Raw genomic sequence first — 27600 nt, forward strand, 5'->3', positions numbered from 1 at the left:
GCCTGCCTCGGCCTCCCAAAGTGTTGGAATTACAGGCGTGAGCCACTGTGCCTGACCAATATATAGTCCTTATGTAAAATTTATAAATAGAAGAAAAATATAAAGATAATACAATCACAATTGCAGAGATAGTCACTATTAACCTTTTCCCCCACTGTGAACATTTTCTTTAATTTTTTTAATTATGGAAATTGTCCTGCGAACAAAGTGAATAGAATAGTGTAATGAACTTCTCTTCCCTCAGCTTCAACAGTTATCAACACCTGCCATTCTTATTTCATCTAATTCCACTCTCCACTTTATTATTATTAGTTTCAGCTCTTTTTTAAGGTAAAATTTACATTCATCAAAATGCATAATTTTTTTTTTTTTTTTTGAAATGGAGTCTTGCTCTATCGCCCAGGCTGGAGTGCAGTGGCGTGATCTTGGCTCACTGCAAGCTCCACCTCCCAAGTTCAAGCGATTCTCCTGACTCAACCTCCCAAGTAGCTGGGATTACAGGCTCCCACCCCCAAGCCCAGCTAATTTTTGTATTTTTACTAGAGACGGGGTTTGACCATATTGGCCAGACTGGTCTTGAACTCCTGACCTCAAGTGATCCACCTGCCTTGGCCTCCCAAAGTGCTGGGATTACAGGCATGAGCCCCCGCTTCCGGCCGAAATGCACAAATCTTCATTATACATTTCGGACAAATGGATCCTTCTTCCATCCTGATATAGAATATTTCAGAAAAATCTCCCACATCCAGAGGCAGCCATTGTTCTAATGCTTTTGTATCTTAGATTGTTTTAAAACTTCTTATAAGCTGGGTGCCATGGCTCACACCTGTAATCCCAGCACTTTGGGAGGCTGAGGCGGGCAGATCATGAGGTCAGGAGTTCAAGACCAGCCTGACCAACATGATGAAACCCCATCTCTACTCAAAATACAAAAATTAGCTGGGCGTGGTGGTGGGTGCCTGTAATCCCAGCTACTCTGGAGGCTGAGGCGGGAGAATCACTTGAACCCCGGAGGCGGAGGTTTTGGTGAGCCAAGATCGCACCACTGCACTCCAGCCTGGGTGACAGAGTAAGGCTCCATCTCAAAAAAAAAAAAAAATAAAATAAAATAAAAAATAAAATAAAATTCCTAATCAGCCGGTGTGGTGACTCACGCCTGTAATTCCAGCACTTTGAGAGGCTGAGGTGGGTGAATTCCGAGGTCAGGAATTCGAGACCAGCTGGACCAACGTGGTGAAACCGAGTCTCTACTAAAAATGCAAAAAATTGGCTGAGTGCAGTGGCTTACGCCCGTAATCCCAGCACTTTGGGAGGCCAAGATGGGCGGATCACGAGGTCAGGAGATCAAGACCATCCTGGCTAACACGGTAAAACCCCGTCTCTACTGAAAATACAAAAAAAAAAATTAGCCGGGCGAGGTGGCGGGCGCCTGTAGTCCCAGCTACTCGGGAGGCTAAGGCAGGAGAATGGCGTGAACCTGGGAGGCGGAGCTTGCAGTGAGCAGAGATGGCACCACTGCATTCCAGCCTGGGTGACTGAGTGAGACTCCATCTCAAAATAAATAAATAAATAAATAAAAATAAAATAAAAACACAAAAAATTAGCCGGGCGTGGTAGGGGGAGCCTGTAATCCCAGCTACTCGGGAGGCTGAGACTGGAGAATTACTTGAACCCGGGAGGCAGAGGTTGTAGTGAGCCGAGATTGTGCCACTGCACTCCAGTCTGGGCAACAGTGCGAGATTCCATCTCAATTAAAAAAAAAAAAGTTCTCATCAATGGAATCACATTGTAAGCGTCTTAAGCATGTTTTGGTATCTGGCTTCTTCCACTTAGATTTTGTTTTTGAGGTGCTTCCATGTTGTCACGTGTGTCCATATTTTGTTCGTCTTTATTGTTGAGTGGTATTCCACTGCGTGGATGTGCCACGGCTTGTTGATGGACACTTGGGCTGCTTTCAGACTTTGGTTATTGGTTTTGTTTTGTTTTGTTGAGATGGAGTCTCACTCTGTCATTGGGGCTGGAGTGCAGTGGTTCAATCTCGACTCACTGCAACCTCCGCCTCCCAGGTTCAAGTGATTCTCCTGCCTCAGCCTCCCGAGTAGCTGGGACTACAGGCGTGAGCCACCACGTCCGGCCAACTTTGGCTATTTTGAATAAAATGGTGATGAACATTTTCATGCAAGTGTTTGTGTAGAGCGCGCATGCTCACTGAATCCTTGCAGTAGCTGATAGGATGGCACTATTGTTATTCCCATTTTACAGATGAAGACACTGAGGCACAGAGGGGGTGCATTCCTAGTCCAAGGCTGCATACATAGTAAAAACTGGGGGTAGCTTTGTCTGACTGCAACGTGTTTTTTTAATTTTAAAAAAAATTTTTTTTATTTTGAGATGGAGTCCGGCTCTGTCGCCCAGGCTGGAGTACAGTGGCACGATCTCCGCTCACTGCAAGCTGCGCCTCCTGGGTTCACGCCATTCTCCTGCCTCAGCCTCCCGAGTAGCTGGGACTACAGGCACCCGCCACCGCCGCCACACCCGGCTAATTTTTTTGTATTTTTAGTAGAGACGGGGTTTCACCGTGTTAGCCAGGATGGTCTCGATCTCCTGACCTCGTGATCTGCCCGTCTTGGCCTCCCAAAGTGCTGGGATTACAGGCATGAGCCACTGCGCCCGGCCCCCATGTGTGTTTTTATTCCCTCACTGTAGTGTCTTTGTACCACAGCTGTTTGGGGCCATTAAGCGTAGGGACAAATGGATGTCTCCCCTCAATGGCCTGTCAGTTCCTAACTGCATTTGAGCTCATGATAGTAGTTGGTATTAATAATAACGGATTTGAGTCACCACAAAGAGGTTCCATCAAACCTGCCTTTATTTTTATCTATTTATTTTTGAGATGGAGTCTCACTCTGTTGCTTACACTGGAGTGCAGTGGTGCGATCTTGGCTCACAGCAACTTCTGCCATCCTGGTTCAAGCGATTCTCCTGCCTCAGCCTCCCGAGTAGCTGGGATTACAGGCGCCCGCCACTTTGCCCGGCTAATTTTTGTATTTTGAGTAGAGACGGGGTTTCACCATGTTGGCCAGATTGGTCTTGAACTCCTGACCTCGTGATCCACCCGCCTCAGCCTCCCAACGTGCTGGGATTACAGGCGTGGGCCACCACGCCTGGTGTCAAACCTGTCTTTAAAGGACAACAGCATGTTGAGGCATTTGAGGGAAATCTCTAGCTAGGGTCATTACAGTCATAGCAAGCTAGCCAGCAAGGAAGCAAACAAAAAGTTTTGCTACCCAAAGCCCTAGTCGCCTGGAAATCTCACATAGTTGTAATTCGTCATCTCCCGGAGAAGCCAGGCACAGAAGGCGTTACTGGATATATAAAATAGTATATAAATAATACATGTATAAGCAACCACTCTGTTCTCTGGAGAGCCAAACAGAATAGGGTTTTGGAGAGTCTGCTGGTTCTCTCTTTGAAAGACGTTGCTAAGCAATGTTGCTAATATTATGGAAAGACAGCTTCGCTCCCGGCTTTTCCACTCAGCCTCAGAAACCCTAGAGTTGGAAGTGGCTTCGGGAGTAGCAGCAGCTGAGGAGGTTTGGTAATCAGTGAGGCTGGGGGACCTTGGGTTGGAGAGGGACTGTGCTGTAGGCCTCCCAGCCCTCGGCCTCATCAGCTCCCGATTCTCTGGACTGACTCCTGGGCAGCCTCTATGCAAAATAACACCTCTTCCTGTTCATCAGAAATTTCACACACAGAAGGATCCTTTTGAATGTTTTCACTGTGGGAAAAATTATTATAGTCATGCAGCTTAGCAAAAATTCAAAAATCCATAAATGAACTTCAAAAAAGGAAGTATTTTAAATAACTTCAGTAACCCAAGCGATATATGAAGAACTTCTTTCTTCCTCTCTCTACCCACTCTCCGTAATCCCTGAACAGGAAGTCGGCGGGGTTCTGATCGACATCAGGCACTGCAGGCTCCACCTTCGTGGCTCTGGGTACCCAAGCGCAGGGTGCCTGCCACTGAGTGGGATCTGTGGGTTTCCTCAGCGTGGTTTCCTTTCCTTGGAGCTTGGAAATGCCACACAAGTCACGGAGATCCGTTTCCAAAACCTGAGCCAGTTTAGATCCTCTGCTTCATATGACGTCTGTGGCCGCAGGAAAGCTGGGCTGAGCTGAGGTTTCCCAGGCTTGTCTTTGAGGCCTAGGACCCTATTGTGGTGGGATGGACCTCTTGGGGGCTGGTCGTGGGCTCTGGGACGGGATTTTAGAAGCTGGGAGGAGAGTCAGTATGTTGGCAAAGAGTTTTCCTGCATCTCTCTTTTCCTTCCTCTTCTTCTTCTTTTTAATTGGTTATTTATTTATTTACGAGACAGCGTCTTGCTGTGTCGCCCAGGCTGGAGTGCAGTGGCTGGATCTCAGCTCACTGCAGCCTCCGCCTCCTGGGCTCAAGCAATTCTCCTGCCTCAGCCTCCCTAGTAACTGGTATTCCAAGTGCCCGCTGCCATGCCTGGCTGATTTTTGTATTTTTAGTAGAGACAGGGTTTCACCATGTTGGCCAGGCTGGTCTCGAACTTCTGACCTCAAGTGATTCGCCTGCCACGGCCTCCCAAAGTGCTGGGATTACAGGCGTGAGCCACCGCACCCGGCCCATCTCTCTCTTTTCAAAAATAGAAACTGCTTCCCGACCTCAGATGACTGCAATCCTTCCCTTCCCCACGCCTTCCTGCCTCCCTCTTCCCCCTCCTGTCTTCCTCCAAAGGGGGCATCCCAGAGACGCAATTGTGCTGTGGCCCAGCAGGGGGCGCTGATGTACCTGCCAAGAATGGAGGGTTCTTAGCACAGGTGTGAGCGTTCAGCTGTGTGCCAGGGGGCCTCTGAGTGATGTTCCAGAGCAGGTGTGTGATGTGTATACCCTGAAAGGCAGAAGAGAGCGGGGGTGCTGGCCCGTCCTGTCCAAGGCTCTGTTTATAACCCTTGCGTTGTTGCAAAGGTTGTGTGGTCCATGGAATGGCTGGGACCCTGCCCGTGGAGGGGAGGGGCAAGGCGTTTGAAGACACCTGGTTTTCATCAAAAGCCCCACCCTCCTTGCTCCATTGCCCCCATTCATTGCCCCCACCCACCCCCAATCCCAGCCCAGAACAGCGGCAGTCATTCTGCCCAGCAGTGGGGCGCTGGGAGTTGGAGGCTGGGCAGGGGGAGGAGGTGGCATCTGCTGCAGGCTGACTCTGACCAGGGGCACGGGGATCGGTGCTGATTCCCGCTTTCTCATGGATATGTCTCCTGGAGCCTGTCCCCAGGCACAGAAGGCCCTTTTCTTCAGGGCCAGGCATGCGTGTCTGTCTGCCTCAACCCACTGGCCCCTTAGGAACGGGCTGTGCAGCTGTCTGCGCTCTGTTCATGATTAACTTCGCTGTCTTCCGCCTCAGGCCTGATTCCCACCCAGGCCTCCTCAGCCTTTGGAGTTCCCCTGGACTGGAAGTGAGACCTGGGCTGGCAGCTGCCTGGCACTTTGTTCTCTGGGACTGTGAGCTTTGGAGGCTGGAACAGGCCGTGGAGGTCCTGGGAGCTGGGATGCCGTGGGGCATAATTTGGGTGAGGTAGGACCTAGAGGAAGACCCCTTCTCTGCCGTCAGAGACTTCTGCCCTCCGCATTTCCTGTGGTCTGCATGTATCCAGCTTTCTCAGCCCATCCCAACGTGCCTCATGAATGTGGCCTTAGAGCATAGTAATGTCAAAATTCTTCCCTGTTCGTTCTCTTTTGAACTCTGATTTCTTCAAGGATGGTGCCTGGGTTTGGCGCAGGTGTGTCACTAACACCTCACACCACCTGCTTTTTTTTTTTTTTTTTGAGACTGAGTCTCGCTCTGTAGCCCAGGCTGGAGTGCAGTGGTGCCATCTCGGCTCACTGCAAGCTCCGCCTCCCAGGTTCACATCTTTCTCCTGCCTCAGCCTCCCAAGTAGCTGGGACTACAGGCTCCCACCACCATGCCCGGCTAAGTTTTTGTATTTTTTAGTAGAGACAGGGTTTTACCGTGTTCGCCAGGATGGTCTTGATCTCCTGACGTTGTGATCCGCCCGCGTTGGCCTCCCAAAGTGTTGGGATTACAGGCGTGAGCCACCGCGCCCAGCCCGCCTGCTTTTTTAAGGAAGGTGCTTCAAGCTTAGAGCCTTTGTCAGGCAACAGTATTGAGGTAGAACTTAATAAATTTATATTTGTTTTCATGGTAGGAAGGGCAAGTGATAATGGATTTTCATTTAGGGTTGCAAGAACGTTTTCTTTTAAAATTAAGTAAAGGCCGGGCACGGTGGCTCACACCTGTAATCCCAACACTTGGGAGGCCAAGGCGGATGGATGACCTGAGGTCAGGAGTTCGAAATCAGGCTGGCCAACATGGTGAAACCCAGTCTCTCCTAAAAATACAAAATGAGCCCAGCATGGTGGCGCATGCCTGTAATCCCAGCTACTCCAGAGGCTGAGGCAGGAGAATCGCTTGAACCCAGGAGGTGGAGGTTGCAGTGAGCCGAGACTGTGCTATTGCACTCCAGCCTGGGTGACAAGAGCAATACAACGTCTCAAAAAAAAAAAAAAAAAAAAAAAATTAAGTAAAAAAGTAAGTTGATGTAATTAAAGCAAAATAATAAACGGCAGAGCAGCATGACATTAAGACAAAGAATTGTGAAGGAGGTGGCGTGTGGCCCAATTGTGGGAAGCTTTGGCTGGGCTAACTGCACACACTGGCTGGAAATGGTCTTGTTTTGTGGTTTGGTGTGTGTTCACCCTGTTTGTTTCGGGCAGGGATGGTCTTCCATTTTTCTTTCTTGCCCTAGGCTCTTACATAAAGCTGGACATACTGCACATGTTTAATAAACGCTGGTGGATTGGGTAAGCCTAGCATTGATAGTTGTTCCAGTCTCTGCTATTGATGGGTTTTCTTGTGCTTTGGGGTTCCCTCTGTGGGGTGTGGGTGTGATGGGCTGTGGGGGCTGGAGTCGGAGTTAAGGAGGGGAATTGGTGTCTATGCACCAAAGGTGGCGAGCTTGTAGGGCAGGGACAGAAGGATGGAACCTCTTACTGCCTGGAAATTCTACCTCTTAGAGACTCAAGAGTCAGGGTCTGAGAGGCTATGGTTTTTTGGGGGACAGCCTTGTGTTTGCAGCCACACTGGGGTTGTGGAAGGGCTGGGAACCCCAGAATGAGAGAATGAATAATGGAACCTGCTTGGTGGATTTTGTGCCTTCATCATCCCAATTCCCTGTTGTAGTTGTTTGGAGAGATGGGGTCTAACTATGTTGCCCACGCTGGTCTAGAACTCCTGGTCTCAACTCAAGGGATCCACCTGCCTCGGCCTTCCAAAGTGCTGGGATTACAGGTGTGAGCCACCCCGTTACCCACGGTGCGCTTGACCTGAACGAGCTCCCACACTCTCACCTGCTGGGAAGGAGGGTCAGGCCTTCTGTTGAGGTGCAGCCTTCTGTGTATGCATAAAATACACCCTAGGCTAAGATAGACCTAAGCCAGCGCCCTCATCACCTTCACTGCCATCTCGCTGAAGCAGTCCGTCAGCTAACCTGTGGGTGCTCCGGTGCTGTGTGCTACAGCGCGGCGGGAGAGGGGGGAAGAGAAAGCTCTGGGCTGCATGCCGCTGGGAGCTCTTCCCTCTTCTCTACCAAGGACATTCATGTTATTCTTTTTCCAGACCAATTCTTAAGTCACTACTGGCATAGTACTTGCAGCCCGCCTAACCGCCAATCCCAGGAGTGCGGCCCGGGTCATTCAAATCTCTAGCTATAAAAAGAAGTCCATGGTTATCTACATCTCTGATCCCCCACAACCCCGGCAGTGAGGGGGTGGGGGGCGGCAAGGCCAGTGGTAACGGCCGCTTCATAAATAGACCATTTTACAACCACCCTGCGGCTCCCTCCCCTCCACCCCAACTCCAGTGCCAGCAGGAAGCTGTGGGCATTCGAGAGGCCGGGCTGAAGCCTCAGGTCCTCAAATTCGTTTGCAGTCCCTCTCCCCTCTCCACCCAGCAGGGTCCCCTCCCTGCCTGGATTTTCTGTGTCTGCTTGAACACCAGAGTATAAAACAAACAAACAAGGCAAATTGCCTCAGGGGGGGGACCTCTTTGGCTCCAAAGATGGACTAATTGGCTTGCTTTAATTCCCTCCAGCCCCCTGCCCGCTTCCTTTTCCCTAGGGGGGCAAAGCGGTGAGTGATGCAGCGGGGCGGGAGGGGGCTGGGACGCTGGACGGCACGTGGAAGTGGATGAGGGGGCTTGTGAGCGAGACCGTGCGCTGATAGTCGGGACCAGGCCACAGCCCTTTCCCCAGCAGCGGGCGCGACCTTCCGCCCTTCCTTTCCGAAGGAGAGGAGGCTGGCGCGCGGCTGGCAGGGGCGGGAGGGACCACGTGGGGAGTGCGCAGCGCCCAGGCCGGGTGGGCGCGGGGAGCGCGGAGTGGGATGCGCCCGGCCCGCCAGGAGGAAGCGGGGTCGCAGTGAAGTCAGTTATTGACCCGGTGTGGAGTGAAACTCCCAGGGCCGGGAGAGCCAGTGTTCGCGGGGAGCCGACCCAGCCCACCGTGCACCCCCGCTCGGCGATCCTTGCGCCGACTCTGGGGGGAGGCGGGGGCAGAATTCCGCCTCATTCCGCGCCCCATCCATACGCTCCCACCCGGGGACCCGGGCCCGGGAGCTGCGAGCCGGGGCGGGCGCCGGGCTCAGGTGCCCCCTGTAAACGCGGGGCGTCCGGGAGGGGACGGGGACCGCGGGCGGGCAGTTTCGTTTGGACCGAGGAGGACGCGCGTTTCCTATCGGTGCCTGTTTTCTCGCCCTCTGTTTTAAAGGCAGTGACAGCATCGGGGAAGTATCCGGGGCCGGGCCGGGGAGGGCGGCAGCCGCCTCTGCCTGGGGAGGGAGCTCCGGGCCGCCGGCGGGAGTGCGGGCGGGGACCAGAAGACGCGGGCGAGGGGAGGCAGGGCCGGGGCCGGAGCCGGAGCCGGGGAGGGCGCCTGGGAGCCGGGCAGGGGGGTCCCGTGAGCGCTGTCCGCCTCCTCCTGCGCTTCGCCCGCTCCCTGTGCCCCGCGTCCTCCACCATCCGGGCGGCCGAGGCCGGGGCGCGGGAGGCGGGGCCGGGGCGGGTCCCGGCGCGGGCGGCGCGTCTGAGCGGGAGCCGGGAGCCGCCGGCCCGGGCCGCGCCCGGAGCGAGCCTCGGAAATGCCCGCGCCGGGGGAGCGGACGGCGGCTGCCCCGCGGGCCCCGAGGAGACGCTGAAGGTCGCCGGGAGGGAGGGGGGAGCGCGTGGTCACCTGACCCCCGGGGCGCACCTAGGCGGGGCGGGGCCCATGCGAGGCGGAGGCCGGGGGCCGGGGCGCGGGCGCTGGGGCCGGGTGCGGAGCGCGCGGAGCCGGGGCTGCGGGGACGCGGGCGGGCGAGGTCGGGCACCGCGGGAGGCCTCGCCATGTCCCAGCCCGCGGGGAGGAGGCATTGCCGGAAGGCGGGGATCCGCGCCGCCGTGGTGCTCATCGGACTCCTGCACAAATCCCGGAGGCAGAATAAAGAGAAAAGGTAAATCCCGGCGGCGCCGCCGGCCCCTTCCCTCCGCTCTCCTGCTACAGTCCGGTTTTCTTCGGGGTGGACTTTTCGGATGGGTGTTTGGCTCCGTGTTGGTTTGCAAAAAGCCTCCTCTCCAGGTACCGTCGCGGGGAGCGAGTTCGGAGCTTCGCCCCAGACCTTGGCTGGTGCGAGGAGCCTGGGCAGGACCTTGCCGGAATCGGAGGACGGCTGGGAGGGCGCATCGGGGTGGATCCCTGACGGAGGGACCCCAAGTCCGTCGCCCCCAGACCCTGCCTTTGCAGACCGCGGCCCCCTTCCCCAAGCCTGCAGCCGCGGATGCCATTGATCCAGCCCGGGCGGCTCCATGCGCCGGTGTTGCCATTTGCTTCTTCTCTGCAACTTGGCTGAGCCCGCGAGGTGCCTGCCTGGCCGAGATCCGCTTGCTCTGCGCTCGGTGCCGGCAGGCGAGGAGCAAGTTTGGAGGTGGCTCACTCCTCACCCACCCCCTCGCCCCACCGCCGTGGGGTGACTTTGCCTCTTCGCCTTTCTGGTGTTTATTCTTTCGTTTACTCCTGGATGTCGAAAATAGTTTTCTTTAGCTATTTCAGAGACATTTTGGACGACCTGTGTGGTGAAAGGTGTGGGGCTTGGGGTGGGCAAAGGAGGTTCTGGGGAAGCGTTCTGGGCTGCAACCCCAGCTGCAGGTCTGACATCCACCAGACCCCACGGAGCTACCAGGCAGGTCGTTGGCACAAAGCCTCCCTGTTCTGCTAGGGTGCATGGCAGAGCCTCCAGCAATGGGGGGAGGGGAGTGTGAAAGCTGACTGCCCACAGAAATGTTGCCGGGATTTCGTGCAGCTTCCAGTGACCCTGCTGGATCCTAGTTACCGAATGAGTTTTGGAGTGGTTAATACCGCACCCTATAAGACACGGGCAGTGGAGCCAGGGACACCTGGGGGTGACCAGCAGCCGCTGGACATGCCCACAGGCTGAACGTACTTGGGGTGGTGGTAGGCAGGGAATAGGGGGGACTTTGAGAAGCTGGCATGGATTGGCCTTGTGGTGGGTTGTGTCCCATTCCTCTCGTCCCCCCTTCCTATAATGTAGTGTAACAAGATGTTGCCCACTGCACAGAATGAATTTCCCATGAAATGACATAAGGTGGTTCAGCATGAAATAACATTGAGTCAGCTAGTGAGAAAGTTCTTCCTTTTTCAGTTCTCTGCGAATCCTGTGATTTCTCTGAGGGGAAGTTTCAGGTGGGTGCTAGTCTGCCTGTAACACCTTTTAAACACTTGCTAATCTTCCTTTTGTAGCTAAGAGAGAGCAGACCTCCGGCTCAGGTCCTCTGAGTGGGGAACAGTTGCCTGGCTAGAACTTAGGTTGTTTTTCTTTTTGTTTCATTTATTTTTAGGATTCTCTCCTGGTTAATGGCCAGTGGTACTGATTTTTTTCCATTTGTGGCAGTGATATAAAGCATCACTTTAAATTAAACATATGAAGTCACAGGAATGAATCAATTAAATTAATTAATTAATTAATTTTTGAGGAGGCATCTCACTCTGTTAGCCCAAGCTAGAGTGCAGTGGCACCACCTTGGCTCACTGTAACCTCCGCCTCTGGGGCTCAAGCAATTCTCGGGCCTCAGCCTCCCGAGTAGCTGGGACTACAGGTGCCCACCACCATGCCCAGCTAATTTTTTGTATTTTAGTAGAGATGGGGGTTTCACCATGTTGCCCAGGGTGGTCTCAAACTCCTGAGCTCAGGCGATCCACCTGCCTCAGCCTCCAAAGTGCTGGGATTACAGGTGTGAGCCACCGTGCCCAGCTGAAATGAATCTATTTAATAGAAATCATAGTAATAATAGTACAAGTGTTATCAAATATAGTGGAAATCCTGCGAGTGGTCTAGGAATGGCTGATGCCAGGGACGTGTGTGTCTACCAGAGGAAGCTGCCATGGGAACTCTGGAGCAATGTTCCAGGGCCTGAGTCCCTCTTCCCCTGGACTTGAATTCCCTTCCGTGCTCTGCCCTTCAGCATTTTATCTGTAGAGTGATGGTGAGCAGGGTAACTCTCTAAAGCCAGCAGGATGTATGGGACGGCTGGTCTGAGACAGCCTGGGCCTGCTTTGAGGGCTGGAATGGAAAATGGGCTCGATAGAAAGGCAGACGCGTGGGACCAGTTCCTGATTCTGAGTAGAGAATGGGTGGTGGTCTGGAGGGTGGAGAGGAAAAGACCCCTGCACAGATAGCAAGAAGTTCTCTTTCTGGCTCATCTGTTGACTATGGTGTGATGGTAGATTTCATCCCTGTGAGCCTCAGTTTCTGCGTCCCCACAAAGGACTGTGAGACTCAAGTCAGATCGTGTGAGTGGAGATAGGACAGAAAGGTACGAAGTGCTACGTGAGGGTAAATGGGGTTTGATCAGAACTGTTCCCCCTCTTCTCTCCTTGAGCCTACGCTCCTGCTGACCAAGGTCAGAGGTCTGGTGGTGACAGCCACACCAGTAGCAGTCAAGACCAGCCATGCGTGGGCCAAGGGGGCAGCCTGGTGGGTATGAGCGTGGGCAGAACGAGTCTGTGAGTGGTGGGGGGTGCAGTGAGGCCCAGGGAAGGACCTTGATAGGGACAGGGAGGGATTGGCTGGGGCCCGTAGAGTCCTTTCTTTTTCCCTGAGTGCACCGTGCTCTTGCCTGCAATGCAGGCAGACATCGGTGGCCTTCCCAGCCCCTGGCTTCATCCCATTCTTCTGTCGCTCCAACCATCCTGATGGCTTTGGCCATGGACTTAACCTACCCAAGGAGAAAGAGTGATTGGTTTCATCATGACACTAAGTGACCTCTGTTTCCTTTGCTGTATCTGGAGTTTCTTTGTCTTTAAGCATCTGAAATCAGTGCAGCGAACACTATTGACCCTTGCTCTGCGGGCGCTGGTGGCCATGGGAGGCCTGGAGCAGGCTGCAGCTGCCGGCTTCTCTTAAGCACTCCCCAAACTCCATGCTGGGCATTAAATTTGATGAGTTCTTTCTTCCACCCCCTCTCATCACAGGATGGGGTCAGGCTCAGGCCCCTTCTCCCAGAAGCCTTGATCCATCCATCGATCTTCCCAGCACCTTTAATTGACAGGCTTGTGCAGATAACACTCTTGGCTCTTAGCTTTAAGGGTCGAAACGGTTGTGTGTGGCTTGCAGGGGCCACCCAGTGGTCTTTGTCATCCTCCTGCTCTCTCCAGGCCAGTTGGAAATATTGCGTATTAGGGGACAGGACAGGGAGGTGTACCAGGCAGGGTGGTAATGAGACAGGTGTCCCATCCAGTCCTAGAACTAGGAGACTCCCAGGCAGTCTTGGTAGTTCCCAAGAACTGTGCTCCAAGTTCCAACTTCAATTTCCCTTTTCGAGAAGTGGGCGTGGTGCTCATCATCTTGGACCTGACCGTGCTGTACGGGAGCTCTAGGGCAGCCTGGAGGTGATGGCTCTTTCTGCCCATCTTTCAGGGTTTCTAGCACATGGGATCCTGTTAAAACAGCGGCGTGTCTGAGAGGGGATTGCATTTGAGCATGGCTCCTAGGAGACACCTGGATGAAGCCTTCCTCAGAGACTGCGGTTTGGAAACCGCTTCGATTTTCAGAACCTGCTTCTTATGGATGTTGGTAGTGGGGAGCTTGGCTTCCTGAGGGGGACAACAGGCACGTTTGCTGGGAAGGACAGAGGCAGAGAAACACAATCAAAATATGTACGTTCTTGGCCGGGCGTGCTGGTTCACGCCTGTAATCCCAGCACTTTGGGAGGCCGAGGCGGGTGGATCACCTGAGGTCAGGAGTTTGAAACCACCCTGGCCAACATGGCAAAAACCCGTCTCTACTAAAAATGCAAAAAGTAGCTGGACATGGTGGCAGGTGCCCGTAATCTCAGCTATTCAGGAGGCTGAGGCAGGAGAACTGCTTGAACCCGGGAGGCTGAGGTTGCAGTGAGCTGAGATTGTGCCACTGCACTCCAGCCTGGGCAACAGAACGAGACTCTGTCTCAAAAAAAAAAAAAAGTACGTTCTGAAAGATGTGGATAAAGTCAGTGTGGCCTTGGGTGTGACTTTCTGAACCAGAGACAGGTCATTTAGCATAAATGAAAACAAATCCACTTCTTACAGTGGGTAGTTATTTTAGGACAGCTCCCATCATGGAGTTTATGAAGAGGAAGATATGGATTCTCTCATCATTCAGCAAATTCTGGCAGGTTCTCAGGGGACAGCCTCGAATCTAATGAATGTGATCCCTTTCCTGTGGAGTATCATACCTGGTGGGTTATTCTTGGGTAGAAAAATCCTATCACAATTTTTTTTTTCAACATTTTGTTGTGAAAATTCTCAAGCATACACAAAAGTAGAGAGAATAGGGTAACATAATGCCTAGTTCCAGCCATTATCAATTGATGGCCCCAATCTTGTTTCATTTACCAGTGCACTCCTCCACCAGATTATTTTGAAGTACATCTCAGACATTAGATTTCATTCTTAAATATTTCAATTTATATCTTAAAGATAAGAATTCTTGGCCAGGCACGGTGGCTCACACCTGTAATCTCAGCACTTTGGGAGGTCAAGGTCGGAGGATCACCAATGGAGCCCAGGAATTTGAGATCAGCCTGGGCAATATAGTGAGACTCATCTCTACAAAAAAAAAAAAAAAAAAAAAGCTGAGCCAATAGGTGCTATGTGCCTTTGGTCCCAGCTACTCAGGAGGCTGAGGCATGAGAGTTGCTTGAACCCGGGAGGCAGAGGTTGCAGTGAGCCAAGATAGAGCCACTGCACTCCAGCCTGGGCAACAGAGAAATAAAAAAAAGTTAAGAATTCTTTAAAAAACCCATAACACTACCATTATTATACCCCTCTAAATTAACAGTGATGTCTTAATACCATATTTAGTCAGTATTTGAATTTCCCCAGTTGTCTTGTAAAAGTTTTCAAAAGTTTTTTTGAAGAAGAATTCAAACAGTACTATGTGATAGGTGATGTGTCTCTTAATCTGTGTTTTCCTCCAACTCTTTTTTTTTTTTGAGACAGGGTCTTGCTCTGTCGCCGAGGCTGGAGTGCAGTGGCACGATCTCAGCTCACTGCAACCTCTGCCTCCCGGTTTTAAGTCATTCTCAGGCCTCAACCTCTCAGGTAGCTGGGATTACAGGTGCCTGTCACTACACCTGGCTAATTTTTGTATTTTTAGTAGAGATGGGGTTTCACTATGTTGGCCAGGCTGGTCTCGAACTCCTGGCCTCAAGTGTTCCACCCACCTTGGCCTCCCAAAGTGCTGGAATTACGGGAGACAAGAGCCACCCCGCTCGGCCCCTCCAACTCTTTTAAAAAATGTTGGCCGGGCGCGGTGGCTCAAGCCTGTAATCCCAGCACTTTGGGAGGCCGAGACGGGCGGATCACGAGGTCAGGAGATCGAGACCATCCTGGCTAACACAGTGAAACCCCGTCTCTACTAAAAATACAAAAACTTAGCCGGGCGAGGTGGCAGGCGCCTGTAGTCCCAGCTACTCGGGAGGCTGAGGCAGGAGAATGGCGTGAACCCGGGAGGCGGAGCTTGCAGTGAGCTGAGATCCGGCCACTGCACTCCAGCCTGGGTGACAGAGCGAGACTCCGTCTCAAAAAAAAAAAAAAAAAAAAAAAATGTTTAATTTAATTTAATTTTTTTGGAGATGTGGTCTCACTCTGCTACCCAGGCTGTAGTGCAGTGGTATGATCTCGACTCACTGCAACTTCCTCCTCCTGGGTTCGAGTGATTCTCCCATGTCAGCCTCCCAAGTAGCTAGGACTACAGGTGCCTGTCACCACGCCCAGCTAATTTTTGTACGTTTTGTAGAGATGGTGTTTTGTCATATTGCCCAGGCTGGTCTTGAACTCCTGGACTCAAGTGATCTGCCCACCTTAGCCTTCCAATGTGCTAGGATTATAGGTGTGAGCCGCTGTGCCTGGCCCACCCAACGCTTTTTTTTTGGGGGGGGGGTGGAGTCTTGCTGTGTCGCCCAGGCTGGAGCACAGTGGCCTAATCTTGGCTCACTGCAAGCTCCGCCTCCCGGGTTTGTGCCATTCTCCTGCCTCAACCTCCCGAGTAGCTGGGACTACAGGTTCCCGCCACCATACCTGGCTAATTTTTTGTATTTTTAGTAGAGATGGGGTTTCACTGTGTTAGCCAGGATGATCTCGATCTCCTGACCTCGTGATCCACCCGCCTCGGCCTCCCAAAGTGCTGGGATTACAGGCGTGAGCTACTGCGCCCGGCCCCAACTCTTTTTTTCTTACAATTTATTTATCGAAGAAACTGGACTGTTTGTCTTGTGGAGTTTCCCACAGTCAGGATTTTGTGGATGGCATCTCCTGGTGTTATTTAACATGTTCTGCTGTCCCCTGTGATGCCTGTATGTTGGTATTTAGTTCTAGAGGGACTATCAGATTTGTTTTTTGTTGTTTTTTGGTAAGATCGTGCCATTACTAGTTGTGTAGTTGTCTGTTTTTGGGATGTTAGCCATTGTTGATTGATTTGTTTCTAGGGTGTGAACCTGGTGTCGAGAGGATACTTGTGTCCTGCCATTGCAGGCAGCCCCATGAGCTGACTGGACAGGAGGACTGTGCCTGTGGGTTGTCCAGAGTTCTGGCCTTGCAGTCCCAGAGTCCCAGAGCTGGAAGGGGCACGAGACAGGAGCCGATCCACTCCCTGGTCCCAGAACAGATGGCTGCTTGTTCTCTCCTTAAGAGGCAGCTGGGTCCTGCCCTTTCTGGAAGGGCCTGTCTCCTCTTCTGTCTGATGTTTGAATGACACCCGGTGGGCTGTTGTTGCTTTAAAGAACAAACATCTCCCTTTAGCCGGCTTCCCGCTATTCACTTCACCAAAGGTCTGAGGCCTTAGACGTTCAAGTTGAAGGAACAGAATGTGAGGCTCAAATGAGTTTAATTCCTCCTGAGCCGCTATTTTAATCTCCTGCTTGGTCTCCTGGCTTCTAGTCTCCCTTATCCACTCTCCTTATGGTGACTTGAGTGGAGTTTAAAACATTCAAATAGAACCAGGTCTCTCTCCTGTGGAAAGCTCTCCGTAGACTTTCCGTTATATTTATTTATTTGAGACAGCATCTCGCTCTGTCACCCAGTCTGGAGTGCAGTGGCGCGATCTTGGCTCACTGCAGCCTCCGCCTCCTGGGTTCAAGCGATTCTCCTGCCTCAGTCTCCCAAGTAGCTGGAATTACAGGCGCCCGCCACCACGCCTGGCTAAATTTTTTTGTATTTTCATTAGAGATGGGATTTCACCATGTTGGCCAGGCTGGTCTTGAACTCCTGGCCTCAACTGATTCTCCCGTCTCAGTCTCCCGAAGTGTTGGAATTACAGGCATGAGCCACCATGCCTGGCTGACTTTCCATTATACTTTAAATGACATCCCAATTCCATAGTCTGGCCCACACCCCCTGCCTGCTTCTCTGACCTCGCCTCACACCTTGTCATCCTTTCCTCCCCGTGATCACCGTGCTTCTGCTGTGGAACCCTCCTTTCCACACCTGGAACATGGCAGGCCTGCTCCTGCCTCAGGCCCTTCGCACCTGCTGTTCACAGTGAGCTCATTGGCTGGTGCTTCCTCATCACCAGACTCTTCACTCATATGGCATCTCTTCCAAAAGGCCTCCCCTGATGATCCAATCTAAGCGGCTCCTTCCAGTCATGACTGATTTACCCTGCTTTGTTTCCTCCATGGTACTTCTCGTTTACTGATCATATCTAGTGTGTGCAATGAATAGTTGATTGGCTGTTCCCTCCCCTAGAATGGGAACTGTTTCAGAGCAGTAACTTTGCCTTCTTTACCTCTGGGTCTCCATTGCCTAGAATAGGAGATGCTCAGTAAATATTTGCTGAGTGAATGGATGGAAGCCCAAGAGGCCTCCTGGCTCCCCCAGGTAGAATGTGCCCGTTGCCTATTTCTCTGGGGTCTTTTTCTTTCTTTTTTTTTTTTTGAGACAGAGTCTCGCCCAGGCTGGAGTGCAATAGCATGATCTGGGCTCACTGCAACCTCTGCCTCCCAGGTTCAAGCGATTCTCCTACCTCAGCCTCCCAAGTAGTTGGGATTACTGATGCCCACCACCATGCCCAGCTAATTTTTGTCTTTTTTTTTTTTTTCGAGACAGAGTCTTGCTCTGTTGCCCAGGCTGGAGTGCAGTGGTGCGATCTCGGCTCACTGCAAGCTCCGCCTTCCGGGTTCACACCATTCTCCTACCTCAGCCTCCCAAGTAGCTGGGATTACTGGTGCCCACCACCATGCCCAGCTAATTTTTGTCTTTTTTTTTTTTTCCGAGACGGAGTCTCGCTCTGTTGCCCAGGCTGGAGTGCAGTGGTGCGATCTCGGCTCACTGCAAGCTCCGCCTCCCGGGTTCACACCATTCTCCTGCTTCAGCCTCCGAGTAGCTGGGACTACAGGTGCCCGCCACCATGCCTGGCTAATTTTTTGTATTTTTAGTAGAGATGGGGTTTCACCATGTTAGCCAGGATGGTCTCGATCTCCTGACCTCCTGATCCACCCACCTTGGCCTCCCAAATTGCTGGGATTACAGGTGTGAGCCACTGCGCCCGGCCAGTTTTTTGTATTTTTAGTAGAGACGGGGTTTCACCATGTTGGTCAGGCTGCTCTCGAACTCCTGACCTCAGGTGATCCGCCTACCTTGGCTTCCTAAAGTGCTGGGATTACAGGCGTGAGCCACCGCGCCCGGCTCCCTGGGGCCCTTTTAATACTCAGTGCCCTCTAATGGGCACCCTTTTTTTTGTTGTTTGAGATTGGGGATTGTCTCCGTTCCCTCTCCTTTCTTTCCTTCCGGAAGAGATTTTTGTAGAGAATTGCGAATGATCACTTGCCCACGTGTAGCTCTGTTGTCATGCCTCGCCTCTGCATCGCTTTGGGGCCCGTAGACGTGAGGGACCAGGCTCCGCCATGACCATCCTGAAGCTGGGACCGGGAGCCAGGGCTGTTCTTGCCTCTGCGTTCCTAGGTCTTGGGTCCTGGAACTGCCGCCTGATTGGCAGAGGCAGCCTCCCTTCCTTTATGCCAAAGAGGGGCCAGTGGGCGTCTGAATTAGTGGACGGTCGCCATTAGCCAATATATACATTTTTCTAAATGCATTTTTCTCTCTTTGGAGCCTGTGCGGTGCACAGATGGCTGCTTGCCGGGATGTTGCCAAATAGAGGGCTTGTCAGGCCTGTTCGGTGAAATCCACGAAAAGCGCTTCTGTTCACACGGGGGCTGCTGAAGGGCCCAGGAAGTCTCTCAGTCATTTTAAGCAGATGAAGCACCCCCATGCCCCCCGACTCCCTGCCCCCCAACAAACTCAGCTTCTTTGCCTACTGAATCCATAAAAAGGAAGTGAGGTAGGCAAGATGACTTCAGGTGGACAAGTGCTTTTTATTTTAATAGCTACTTTAAGAAATGAATCCTGGCAAGTGATACTGGTTTTCCATGTATAATAGTTACATAACATTAGAAAACCGGAATTTGGGCTGTGCACAGCGGCTCATGCCTATAATTCCAGCACTTTGGGAGGCCAAGGCAGACAGGCACTCAAGGCCAGGAGTTCGAGACCAGCCTGGCCAACATGGTGAAACCCCATCTCTACTAAAAATACAAAAATCAGCCAGGTGTGGTGGCGTGCACCTGTAATCCCAGCTACTTGGGAGGCTGAGGCAGGAGAATCTCTTGAACCTGGGAGGTGGAGGTTGCAGTGAGCTGAGATCGTGCCACTGCACTCCAGCCTGGGTGATAAAGCCAGACTCTGTTTCCAAAAAAAACAAACAACAGAAAGACCTCAAATTTGTTTAAGTAAAGAAGTGTGAGTCTGTTTAAAGAAAAGTGTTAAGAGAAGACACAGTCAGGTGGAACAGGGGTTTGGGAAACATTGGAAAGCCAATGTGAAAATGCCTGAGGGGTAGGGAGTACCACTGGAAGGAGAGGCCGTTTCACACATGTTAAAATGGGCCAAGCAGCACCAACGACCTGGGGTTGGAGAAGCTTCAGTGGTTGTCACAGCCAACACATTTCGTGGCTTGCAGTTTGCCGGGCCCCGTGCTAAGGGCTTATGTGCTTATTTGTCTTAATTCTACCAGTTATTGTCTGTTTTCCAGACAAGGAACAGACAGACGCTCAGAGGTTAAAGAGTATGCAAGGGGCAGAATGAAAGGTGGGGAAGCAGAGATTTTAACCTGGGTCTGTGAAGGTCTAGAGACTGCCCTTTTTTTTTCTTTTTTTGAGACAGTCTTGTTCTGTCGCCCAGGCTGGAGTGCAGTAGCGCGATCTCGGCTCACTGCAACGTCCGCCTCCTGGGTTCAAGTGATTCTCTTGCCTCAGCCTCCTGAGTAGCTGGGATTACAGGTGTGCGCCACCACGCCTGGCTAATTTTTGTATTTTTAGTAGAGACGGGGTTTCATCATGTTGGTCAGGCTGGTCTCGAACTCCTGACCTCATGATCCACCCGTCTCGGCCTCCCAAAGTGCTGGGATGACAGGTGTGAGCCACCGTGCCCTGCCGAGAGACTGCCCTTAACTGTCATATTATTCATGACCCCAAGATAAGCACTTGTGAAGTGCCTGGCTTGTCATAAGTGCTTAGTACATGCTGCTGCTGCTGCTGCTGTTACTGATGCATTGAAGTGTAACATATGTCCTGTGAGTGTACAGGTCTTATAAGCCTTGTGTGTTTTCACATAGGTATCTACCTATATAGCCACTACTCAGATTAAGATATAGAACTTTCCAGAACCCCAGCAGGCTCTCTTAAGCCTCTCCATAGTCCAGTGGCTCACGCCTGTCATCCCAGCACTTTGGGAGGCTGAGGCGGATGGATCACTTGAGGTCAGGAGTTCAACACCAGCCTGGCCAATGTGGCGAAACCCTGTCTCTGCTAAAAATACAAAAATTAGCCGGGCGTGGTGGCAGGTGCTTGTAATCCCAGCTACTCAGGAGGCTGAGGCAGGAGGATCGCTTGAACTGGGGAGGCGGAGGTTACAGTGAGCCTGGATTGCACTGCTGCACTCTCCAGCCTGGGCGACACAGGGAGACTCTGTCTCAAAACAAAACAAAACAAAACAAAACAAAAACAAAAAGAAAGTAAAGTCAGCCCCATCACTTTAGGGATTCCACTAAGAGTGTCTGGTGGGCACCCTTTATACTCATGGCAGAAGGAAGAGCGTGGCTGGTATTTCGTAAGCTGAGATTTCTGAGTGTGGGGGTCCTGGTTGAACCCTGAAGAGGGTCTCAAAGAATCCAAGCTCATTTCTAGGGGTGAGTACACTTGGTTTAACCTTCCTTTCTCCTTCCAGGCAGACTGGTGGGAACCTGGAACCGACACGGTGTTTATTCAGTGCCCTTGGAGTAAGGGTGGCTTGAAAAATTGTCACTTGCTTTTAAGCTTATCAGTTATGAACACTGTGTTTCATGAAGGCTGGAGCTCCAGCCAAGTCCTTCCTGGAGTCCTCCAGGGGTGGGCAGCCTGGCTTGGAGCTGGGGATGCCTCTGGAGACATGTCGGCCCCATGTGTGTCCTGAGACGGCTGACCTTGCCTCACGGTTAGTCCATTTCTCCAAAGGCAGGAGTTGCAGGCGGGGTGGGGGGGAGGGCCTGTGGGTGAGAGCCGCTCCCTCCCTTCTCTCCCCCTCCTCTGCCTTTTTCTCTTTCTTTACTGTAAAGATCTTTATCAGCCACACTGAATGCTGTGTGGCAGGATCAGGGCGTATGATGATACCTGTTGTCAGGAAGGCTTACTCTAGGGGGTAGAGCAACTTGTAACAACCCCACAAGGGAGGCATCTCTTTTGTCTTTGGTTGATGAATGGGGCTTAGTTAAGAGTCTAGTAAGAGTGCAGGCAGGGCTGGGCGTGGTGGCTCACACCTGTAATCCCAGCAACTTGGGAGGCTGAGGCAGGCGGATCACCTGAGGTCGGGAGTTCGAGACCAGCCTGGCCAACACGGTGAAACCCTGTCTGTATTAAAAATACAAAAATTAGCCAGGCGTGGTGGTGGGTGCCTGTAATCCCAGCTACTCAGGTGGCTGAGGCAAGAGAATCACTTGAACCCGGGAGGCGGAGGTTGCAGTGAGCCAAGTTTGCGCCATTGTACTCCAGCCTGGGCAACAAGAGTGAAACTCTGTCTCAAAAAAAAAAAAAAAAAAAAAAAAAGTGGAGGCGGGAGCCCCCTGGTTCTTCACCATCATGTCCTGTACGCGGCACCACGCTGTCCTGACTGCGGAGAGTGCAGACCACAGCAGCCCTCCCACCTGGGAGCTTGCAGTCTGAGGCAGAGGTGGGCAGCAGGCCCCTGCAGACTCCTCATATGGTTAGGAAGCCTGTCCCCTGGACCAGACAGAGTCCTAGGTGCTGAGGACGCAGCCGTGGGCAGCACAGAAGCAAAGCCCTGTCTGGCTGGAGCGTCCATGCTTGATGGGTGTTGTTGCGCCCACATACTTTGTTTTTTCCTTTGGAGCTGATATTTTAAAATTGGAAGATTCCACATTGTGAATCTGTTTTTCAGTCTTGAGAAATCAGAAGCTCTGGGAACACTGGCTGGACTGGCCTTCCCTTATTACACTTGAACTTCTAGCTACCTGTTCAGTACAGAGCTGGTAGCCTGCTGCTCACTGCAGCCCATCTACACCTGGCCATACCTGTGCTACCTGCCCCTCCCCTGAAGGATGGGTCGTCAGGAGGTCTGGGTGTAACCCTGTGAACACAGAGGCTGGGGGTTGCATCCCAGCCCTGCGCGTCCTTTGAGCCTTCTTGGTCTTGGGCAGATCCATTGCGATGAGAAAGAAGGGGTCCCGGCAGCCTAGCGGGGTGCCCTGTGGGAGCTGGGCTGCAGAATGGCCACTGTGGATTTGCCTTCAGGTATTCCTCCTTCCTTCCCCCCCCGAATTACCTCCAAACAAAATGACAGACGTTTGGGAGGCTGCGCATTGCAATACAGAAACTCAGGAATAACGTGAGAAGCGACAGACAGGAACACTCGTGGTTCCCCGCTCTGGGCCTGCACCTGGCTGGTACTTACGCTTCACTTACCTCATTTCATTCTCTGCATGACACTGATGATCATTGTCTTCATTCTTCATAGAGGAGAAAGCTGAGGTTCAAAAGGGATCGTGTCTCCAATGTCATCCAACTTGTGTAACAGAGCTGGGATTCCAATCTGTCCAGTGCCAAATTCTATCCTTTTTCTACCACCACCAATTACGTGGTGACCCCGGCCGAGGTACTTAACCGCCCCCGTGCTACAATCCAATGAAGTGGATTGAAATGCAGCTCGGAGAGACCAGGTGTCCTGGTCAAGACTCCAAAACGTTAAGAACTCTGGCACCCTAGAACATTCTGCTTGTTTTTAAAGGAAGGGACCAGATGGGTCTCTGGAACAGCTGGGCTTCTTTTACTTGCTTAGCCTGAGCTAAGGGGAGGGTGGAGCCGCCAGCACGGAAAGGTCTGTCCTGTCAGGCGTCAGATAAGCTGAAAGGTCTCCTGGCTACTGGCCTCGCTAATGAGAACAAAAATTCTCACTTCTCGACGTGAACAGGAAGGTCCCGGCTGCAGCCTGGGTTACCTGTGCCGTCTGTATTTTAATAGAACGTTTATTTTAATAAGATCTTTAATCTGAGATGCACGGGCAGAAACAATGTGTAAATGAAGAGGTCACTGAAACAGGCCATCTGAAAATGAGGTCTGCAAATGTGCCAGGAAGGGCTTTTGAGAGTGACAGCCATAAAGGCCCCTTATGGATGGCCAGAAGGTCCCCCAAGGCACGGCCACATGAAGGCAGGACGCAGCCGTGGTGCAAATGACAGGAACCGAGACGCCTGGCTTCCACATCGCAGCTCCTCTGACCCCCAGCCCACTTCTAGAAAGGGCTGCCAGCCCTCTTGGTGGCACCTGCCCCCTCTTTCCCCTCCACGAATGCAAATGCAGGCTGCAGTCCCTCCTTAAGTGGGTTGTGTCCCAAATTCATTCACTCGTTCAGTTCACCTCCATCAATATGCGGTGCTCTCCCTGCCTCCAGCAGCCCGTGCTCCCGAAGGAGAGATCAGCCATGGAATGTGAATCCAAGACAGAAGGGGGAGGTGTGGAGAAGGGGTGCAGGGAGCCCTGGAGGTCAGAAGGAAGGGGAGGCCGCCCAAGGAAGGTTGCCTGGAGTTGTTGGCATTTGAGGTGGGCCTTGGAGACTGGACAGGATGTCTGCAGGGAGAGATGGAGTGTGAAGCACACCCCAGGTAAAGGAGATAGTGGAAGGAAAGGGGCCATGGTAGAAAAACAGGGGCCCGCTCAGATCCCACCTTGGCTGTGGTGTGGATTTCCTGCTGGGCTGTTAGGATGGCCTGGGGCTGTTTCGTGTTTGGTGTTGAATGCTGGGGAAAGAAGGGCAAGTCAGGCCGTGGGAGGCTTCCCTGCTCCCTGCCTCCCCTAGACTCAGGGCAGTTGGTACCCCCGTTAGTATACAAAAGCAGAGTCTGTCAGTATTACATGTGAAACAATTCTGTAACATTTGTATTACTGTGATTTTTATTAAGAAGTTTGGGGCTGGAGGGTCTTTGTGTTGGTGGGCCAGTAGGTAATACCCCCAAATATTGATTTATTTTTTGAGGTGGAGTCTCCCTCTGTCGCCCAGGCTGGAGTGCAGTGGTGGGATCTCGGCTCACCGCAATCTCCGTCTCCTGGGCTTAAGTGATTCTCCTGCCTCAGCCTCCCGAGTAGCTGGGATTACAGGTGTCCGCCACCATGCCTGGCTAATTTTTATAATTTTAGTAGAGACAGGGTTTCACCATGTTGGCCAGGCTGGTGTCGAACTCCTGACCTCAAGCGATCTGCCTGCCTCGGCCTCCCAAAGTGCTGGGATTACAGGCGTGAGCCACTGTGCCCGGCCTGTTTTATTTTTGAGACGGAGTCTCCCTCTGTGGCCCAGGCTGGAGTGCAGTGGTGTAATCTCAACTCACTGCAACCTCCACCTCTCAGGTTCAAGTGATTCTCCTGCCTCAGCCTCCCAATTAGCTGGGATTACAGGTGCCCACTGTCATGCCCAGCTAATTTTTGTATTTGTAGTAAAGACAGGATTTCACCATGTTGGCCAGGCTGGTCTCGAACTCCTGACCTCAAGCGATCTGCCCGCCTCGGCCTCCCAGAGTGCTGGGATTACAGGCGTGAGCCACCACGCCTGGCCTCTGATCAGTCATTTAGCTGATTTAGTCAAGAAACTTTTGGTTGGAAGTGACAGGCTCCAGTTCAAATTAATGTAAAGAAAAAAAAGAAGTTTTGGGGTTTAGGTAACTGGAAGGTTCAAGGGGGACGGATTTAGACCTGGCTGGATCCAGGGCTCCAGTGGGGTCCCTGGACACTGGTTCTTTTACCCCATCTCTAGACTGTGCTAGACTTTGGGTTGCCTTCGTCCTCAGGTAGCTCATCCACAAAGATGGATGATGGCTGCCGCGGGCTGACCTTCTACCTGCTTAGCAATACCAACAGGAAGAGCAAATCTGTTTCCCAATCATTTCAGCAGATGTCCCAGGGATGGCTCACCCTGGACAGAGTGAGTCACATATGCATCCCTGAACTTTGGCCAGAGGGGTGGGATACACTGATTCGTGAAGTCTAGGTCTTACGCCTACCCCCGGTTCCGGGGATACAGGGACTTGGCTGGGAGTATAGGAGGGATGGGTCACCTAAGGAAACCTGGCGTGTGGCTCTCAGAGGCTCAGGGGATGGAAGCTGGCCAGTAAAAAATGCCAACAGCTGTCCACTCTGCTGGCCCTAGTGGCTTCGTTGATGCTGATCTTGGCACAGTCTTGTCAACTTGGCTGGTGGCTGCAGCTGCTGGTACCCTCTCAGATGCAGGGAGGCTTCCTTCTGCCTTGGTTGGATGACGTGTGCTTTCTTCTGCTTCTTCACGGATGCAGCTCGTGGGATCCCCCAGCCTTTGGTAATAAACACACTTCCTGGGCTGTCTTTTCATCAAAGCAGTCAGCCTGTGACCGTGCTGGACCCGGTCTGAAAGGACAGCCTGGCTTTGCTTGGGGTTGACCCTCAGCTCTGGGATTGGATAATGCGTCCCCATCCTGTTTTGCTGATGCTTTGTGGTGCCCAACTGCCCTCCACCCCAGCAGGTTGGGATTCCTTGAATACAGATTGCCCCTCCTTCCAGACATCTGGCCAGTGGATGCTTTTGGTTACAAGGCCCTGGCTGAGAGAAGGGCTGGCTCTCTGCTATCCATCCTCCTGGTGGAGGGCCAGGCCCAGAGGAAGTCTCAGAGGTCTTAGAAATAAGGACCTCTAGATAGCAAAGATATGGCTGCAGAAGGTCAGAGGAGCGGCCTCAGGAAAAACCCAGGGGGATATATGATCATGAATGTACATGGTGTCGAAACCGCTGCCCTCGGTTTTCCCATGTGTGAAATGCGACTAAGAAAGTCGCATTCTTGTTTGTGAATGGAAGTCTTGTTTGTGTGCAAACAAAAATTTTATTTAGTAATTCCTCTACTAGGTGCAATTTTTTTTTTTTTTTTTTTGAGATGGCGTCTTGCTCTGTCACCCAGGCCGGAGTGCAGTGGCAAGATCTTAGCTCACTGCAACCTCCACCTCCCAGGTTCAAGCTATTCTCCTGCCTCAGCCTCCCGAGTAGCTGGGATTACAGGCGTATGCCATCACACCTGACTAATTTTTGTATTTTTAGTAGAGATGGGGTTTCACCATGTTGGCCAAGCTGGTCTCGAACTCCTGACCTCAGGTGATCCACCCACCTTGGCCTCCCAAAATTCTGGGATTACAGATGTGAGCCACTGTGCCTGGCCAGAACAGATAGTGTTTGATTCTACTTTGTCTCTGTCCATTTGAGCTGCTATCACAAAATACCACAGACTGGGTGGCTTAAACCAACATTTACTTCTCACAGTTCTGAAGGCTGGAAAGTCCCAAGTTCAAGATACTGGCAGATGGGATGTCTCATGAGGGCTTAAATCCTGCATCGCAGACAACTGTCTTCTCGCCGCGTTCTCACATAGCGAAGGGGCAAGGGAGCTCTCGGAGGCCTCTTTTCCAAGGCACTGATTCCATTCATGCGGGCTCTGCCCCTCCTGACCCAATCACCTCCCTAAGGCCTCTCTTCCTAATACCACGACAGTGTGAGTGAGCATTTCAACACAGAAATTTTAAGGGGTCCACAAATAGAGTCTATAGTCTATCTACTCACATAGCATACAGTATGCTTATTTGAGGCACCTAGAACAGGCAGATTCACAGGGCAGAAAGTAGAACAGAGGTTGCCGGCTGTTGGAGGGAAAGGGAATTTTTGTTGAATGGGTACAAAGTTCCTGTTCAGGATGATGACGAAGTTCTGGAAATGGACAGTGGTGTTTGTTGTACCACGATGTAAATGCCACTGAATTGCAAACTTAAAAATAGTTAAAATGATGAAAAAATAAAACCTAACCAAACTTCATTCAAAACCTCGATAGGTACAATAGAAAAAGCGTTTCTCTGGTTGAAGATGGTGTGGGCTGGCGGGTGGCTCTCGCCTGGTCTCCGTGAATTCTCAGCTGAGATGGGAACCAGGGTGCCCTGGGGACTCTAGGGAAGCAGCAGCCCTCCCTCCTTCCCCAGCAGCGCACATTCTGAAGTTGAAGTTCCCTCAGGGCTCTATCCTGCCCAGGCTCACACCCCCACTGAGGGTCACGTGTTGTTGGGGAAGGTCAGGCCCCGGGAGCAGGTGCGGGCAGCGCTGGGCAGCGCCGGGCCACCTCCTGCAAGCTCCCCTCTCACCCTGACATTTCTCTTTCCTGCAGTCTCGGGCTCACGGCCAGCCATCAGCCAGCACCCTATGGTGCTCTTCCAGGAGGCTGATCTGGTGAGCAGGGACATAAAGGGGCTCAGCAAGTTACCCAGGGGGAACATGGCTCTGGGCCATATGAGTGGAGGGCTTGAGTTTAGTGACCACGATGTGGATGCCCTCTGTGACCTGCTGGCCTGCTTTGAGATGGGCAGCAGCTACCCCAGGGTGCGTTGACCTGCA

The 27600-nt window shown here is 52.2% G+C and overlaps 1 protein-coding gene across 16 annotated transcripts in view; it reads left to right on the forward strand.

Annotated features, from left to right (window-relative positions):
• RAP1GAP2 (RAP1 GTPase activating protein 2) overlaps positions 1-27600 on the forward strand; it is a 299357-nt gene that overhangs the window by 95398 nt on the left and 176359 nt on the right. For 4 of the 16 annotated variants that reach the window (XR_010582219.2, XM_065532583.2, XM_065532588.2 and 1 more), the window contains exon 1: positions 9169-9568. The exons of the other annotated variants lie outside the window; for them this stretch is intronic. Coding sequence is in view for 3 of the 4 variants with exons in the window: in XM_065532583.2 (XP_065388655.1) it covers positions 9462-9568 (107 nt within the window). In the remaining variant the exon portion in view is untranslated. Of the gene's footprint in view, positions 1-9168; positions 9569-27600 lie in introns of those variants that run through there. 16 annotated transcript variants of the gene reach the window in all.

The sequence above is a fragment of the Macaca fascicularis genome, chromosome 16 (assembly GCF_037993035.2).
Source record: "Macaca fascicularis isolate 582-1 chromosome 16, T2T-MFA8v1.1".
Lineage (NCBI taxonomy): Eukaryota > Metazoa > Chordata > Mammalia > Primates > Cercopithecidae > Macaca > Macaca fascicularis.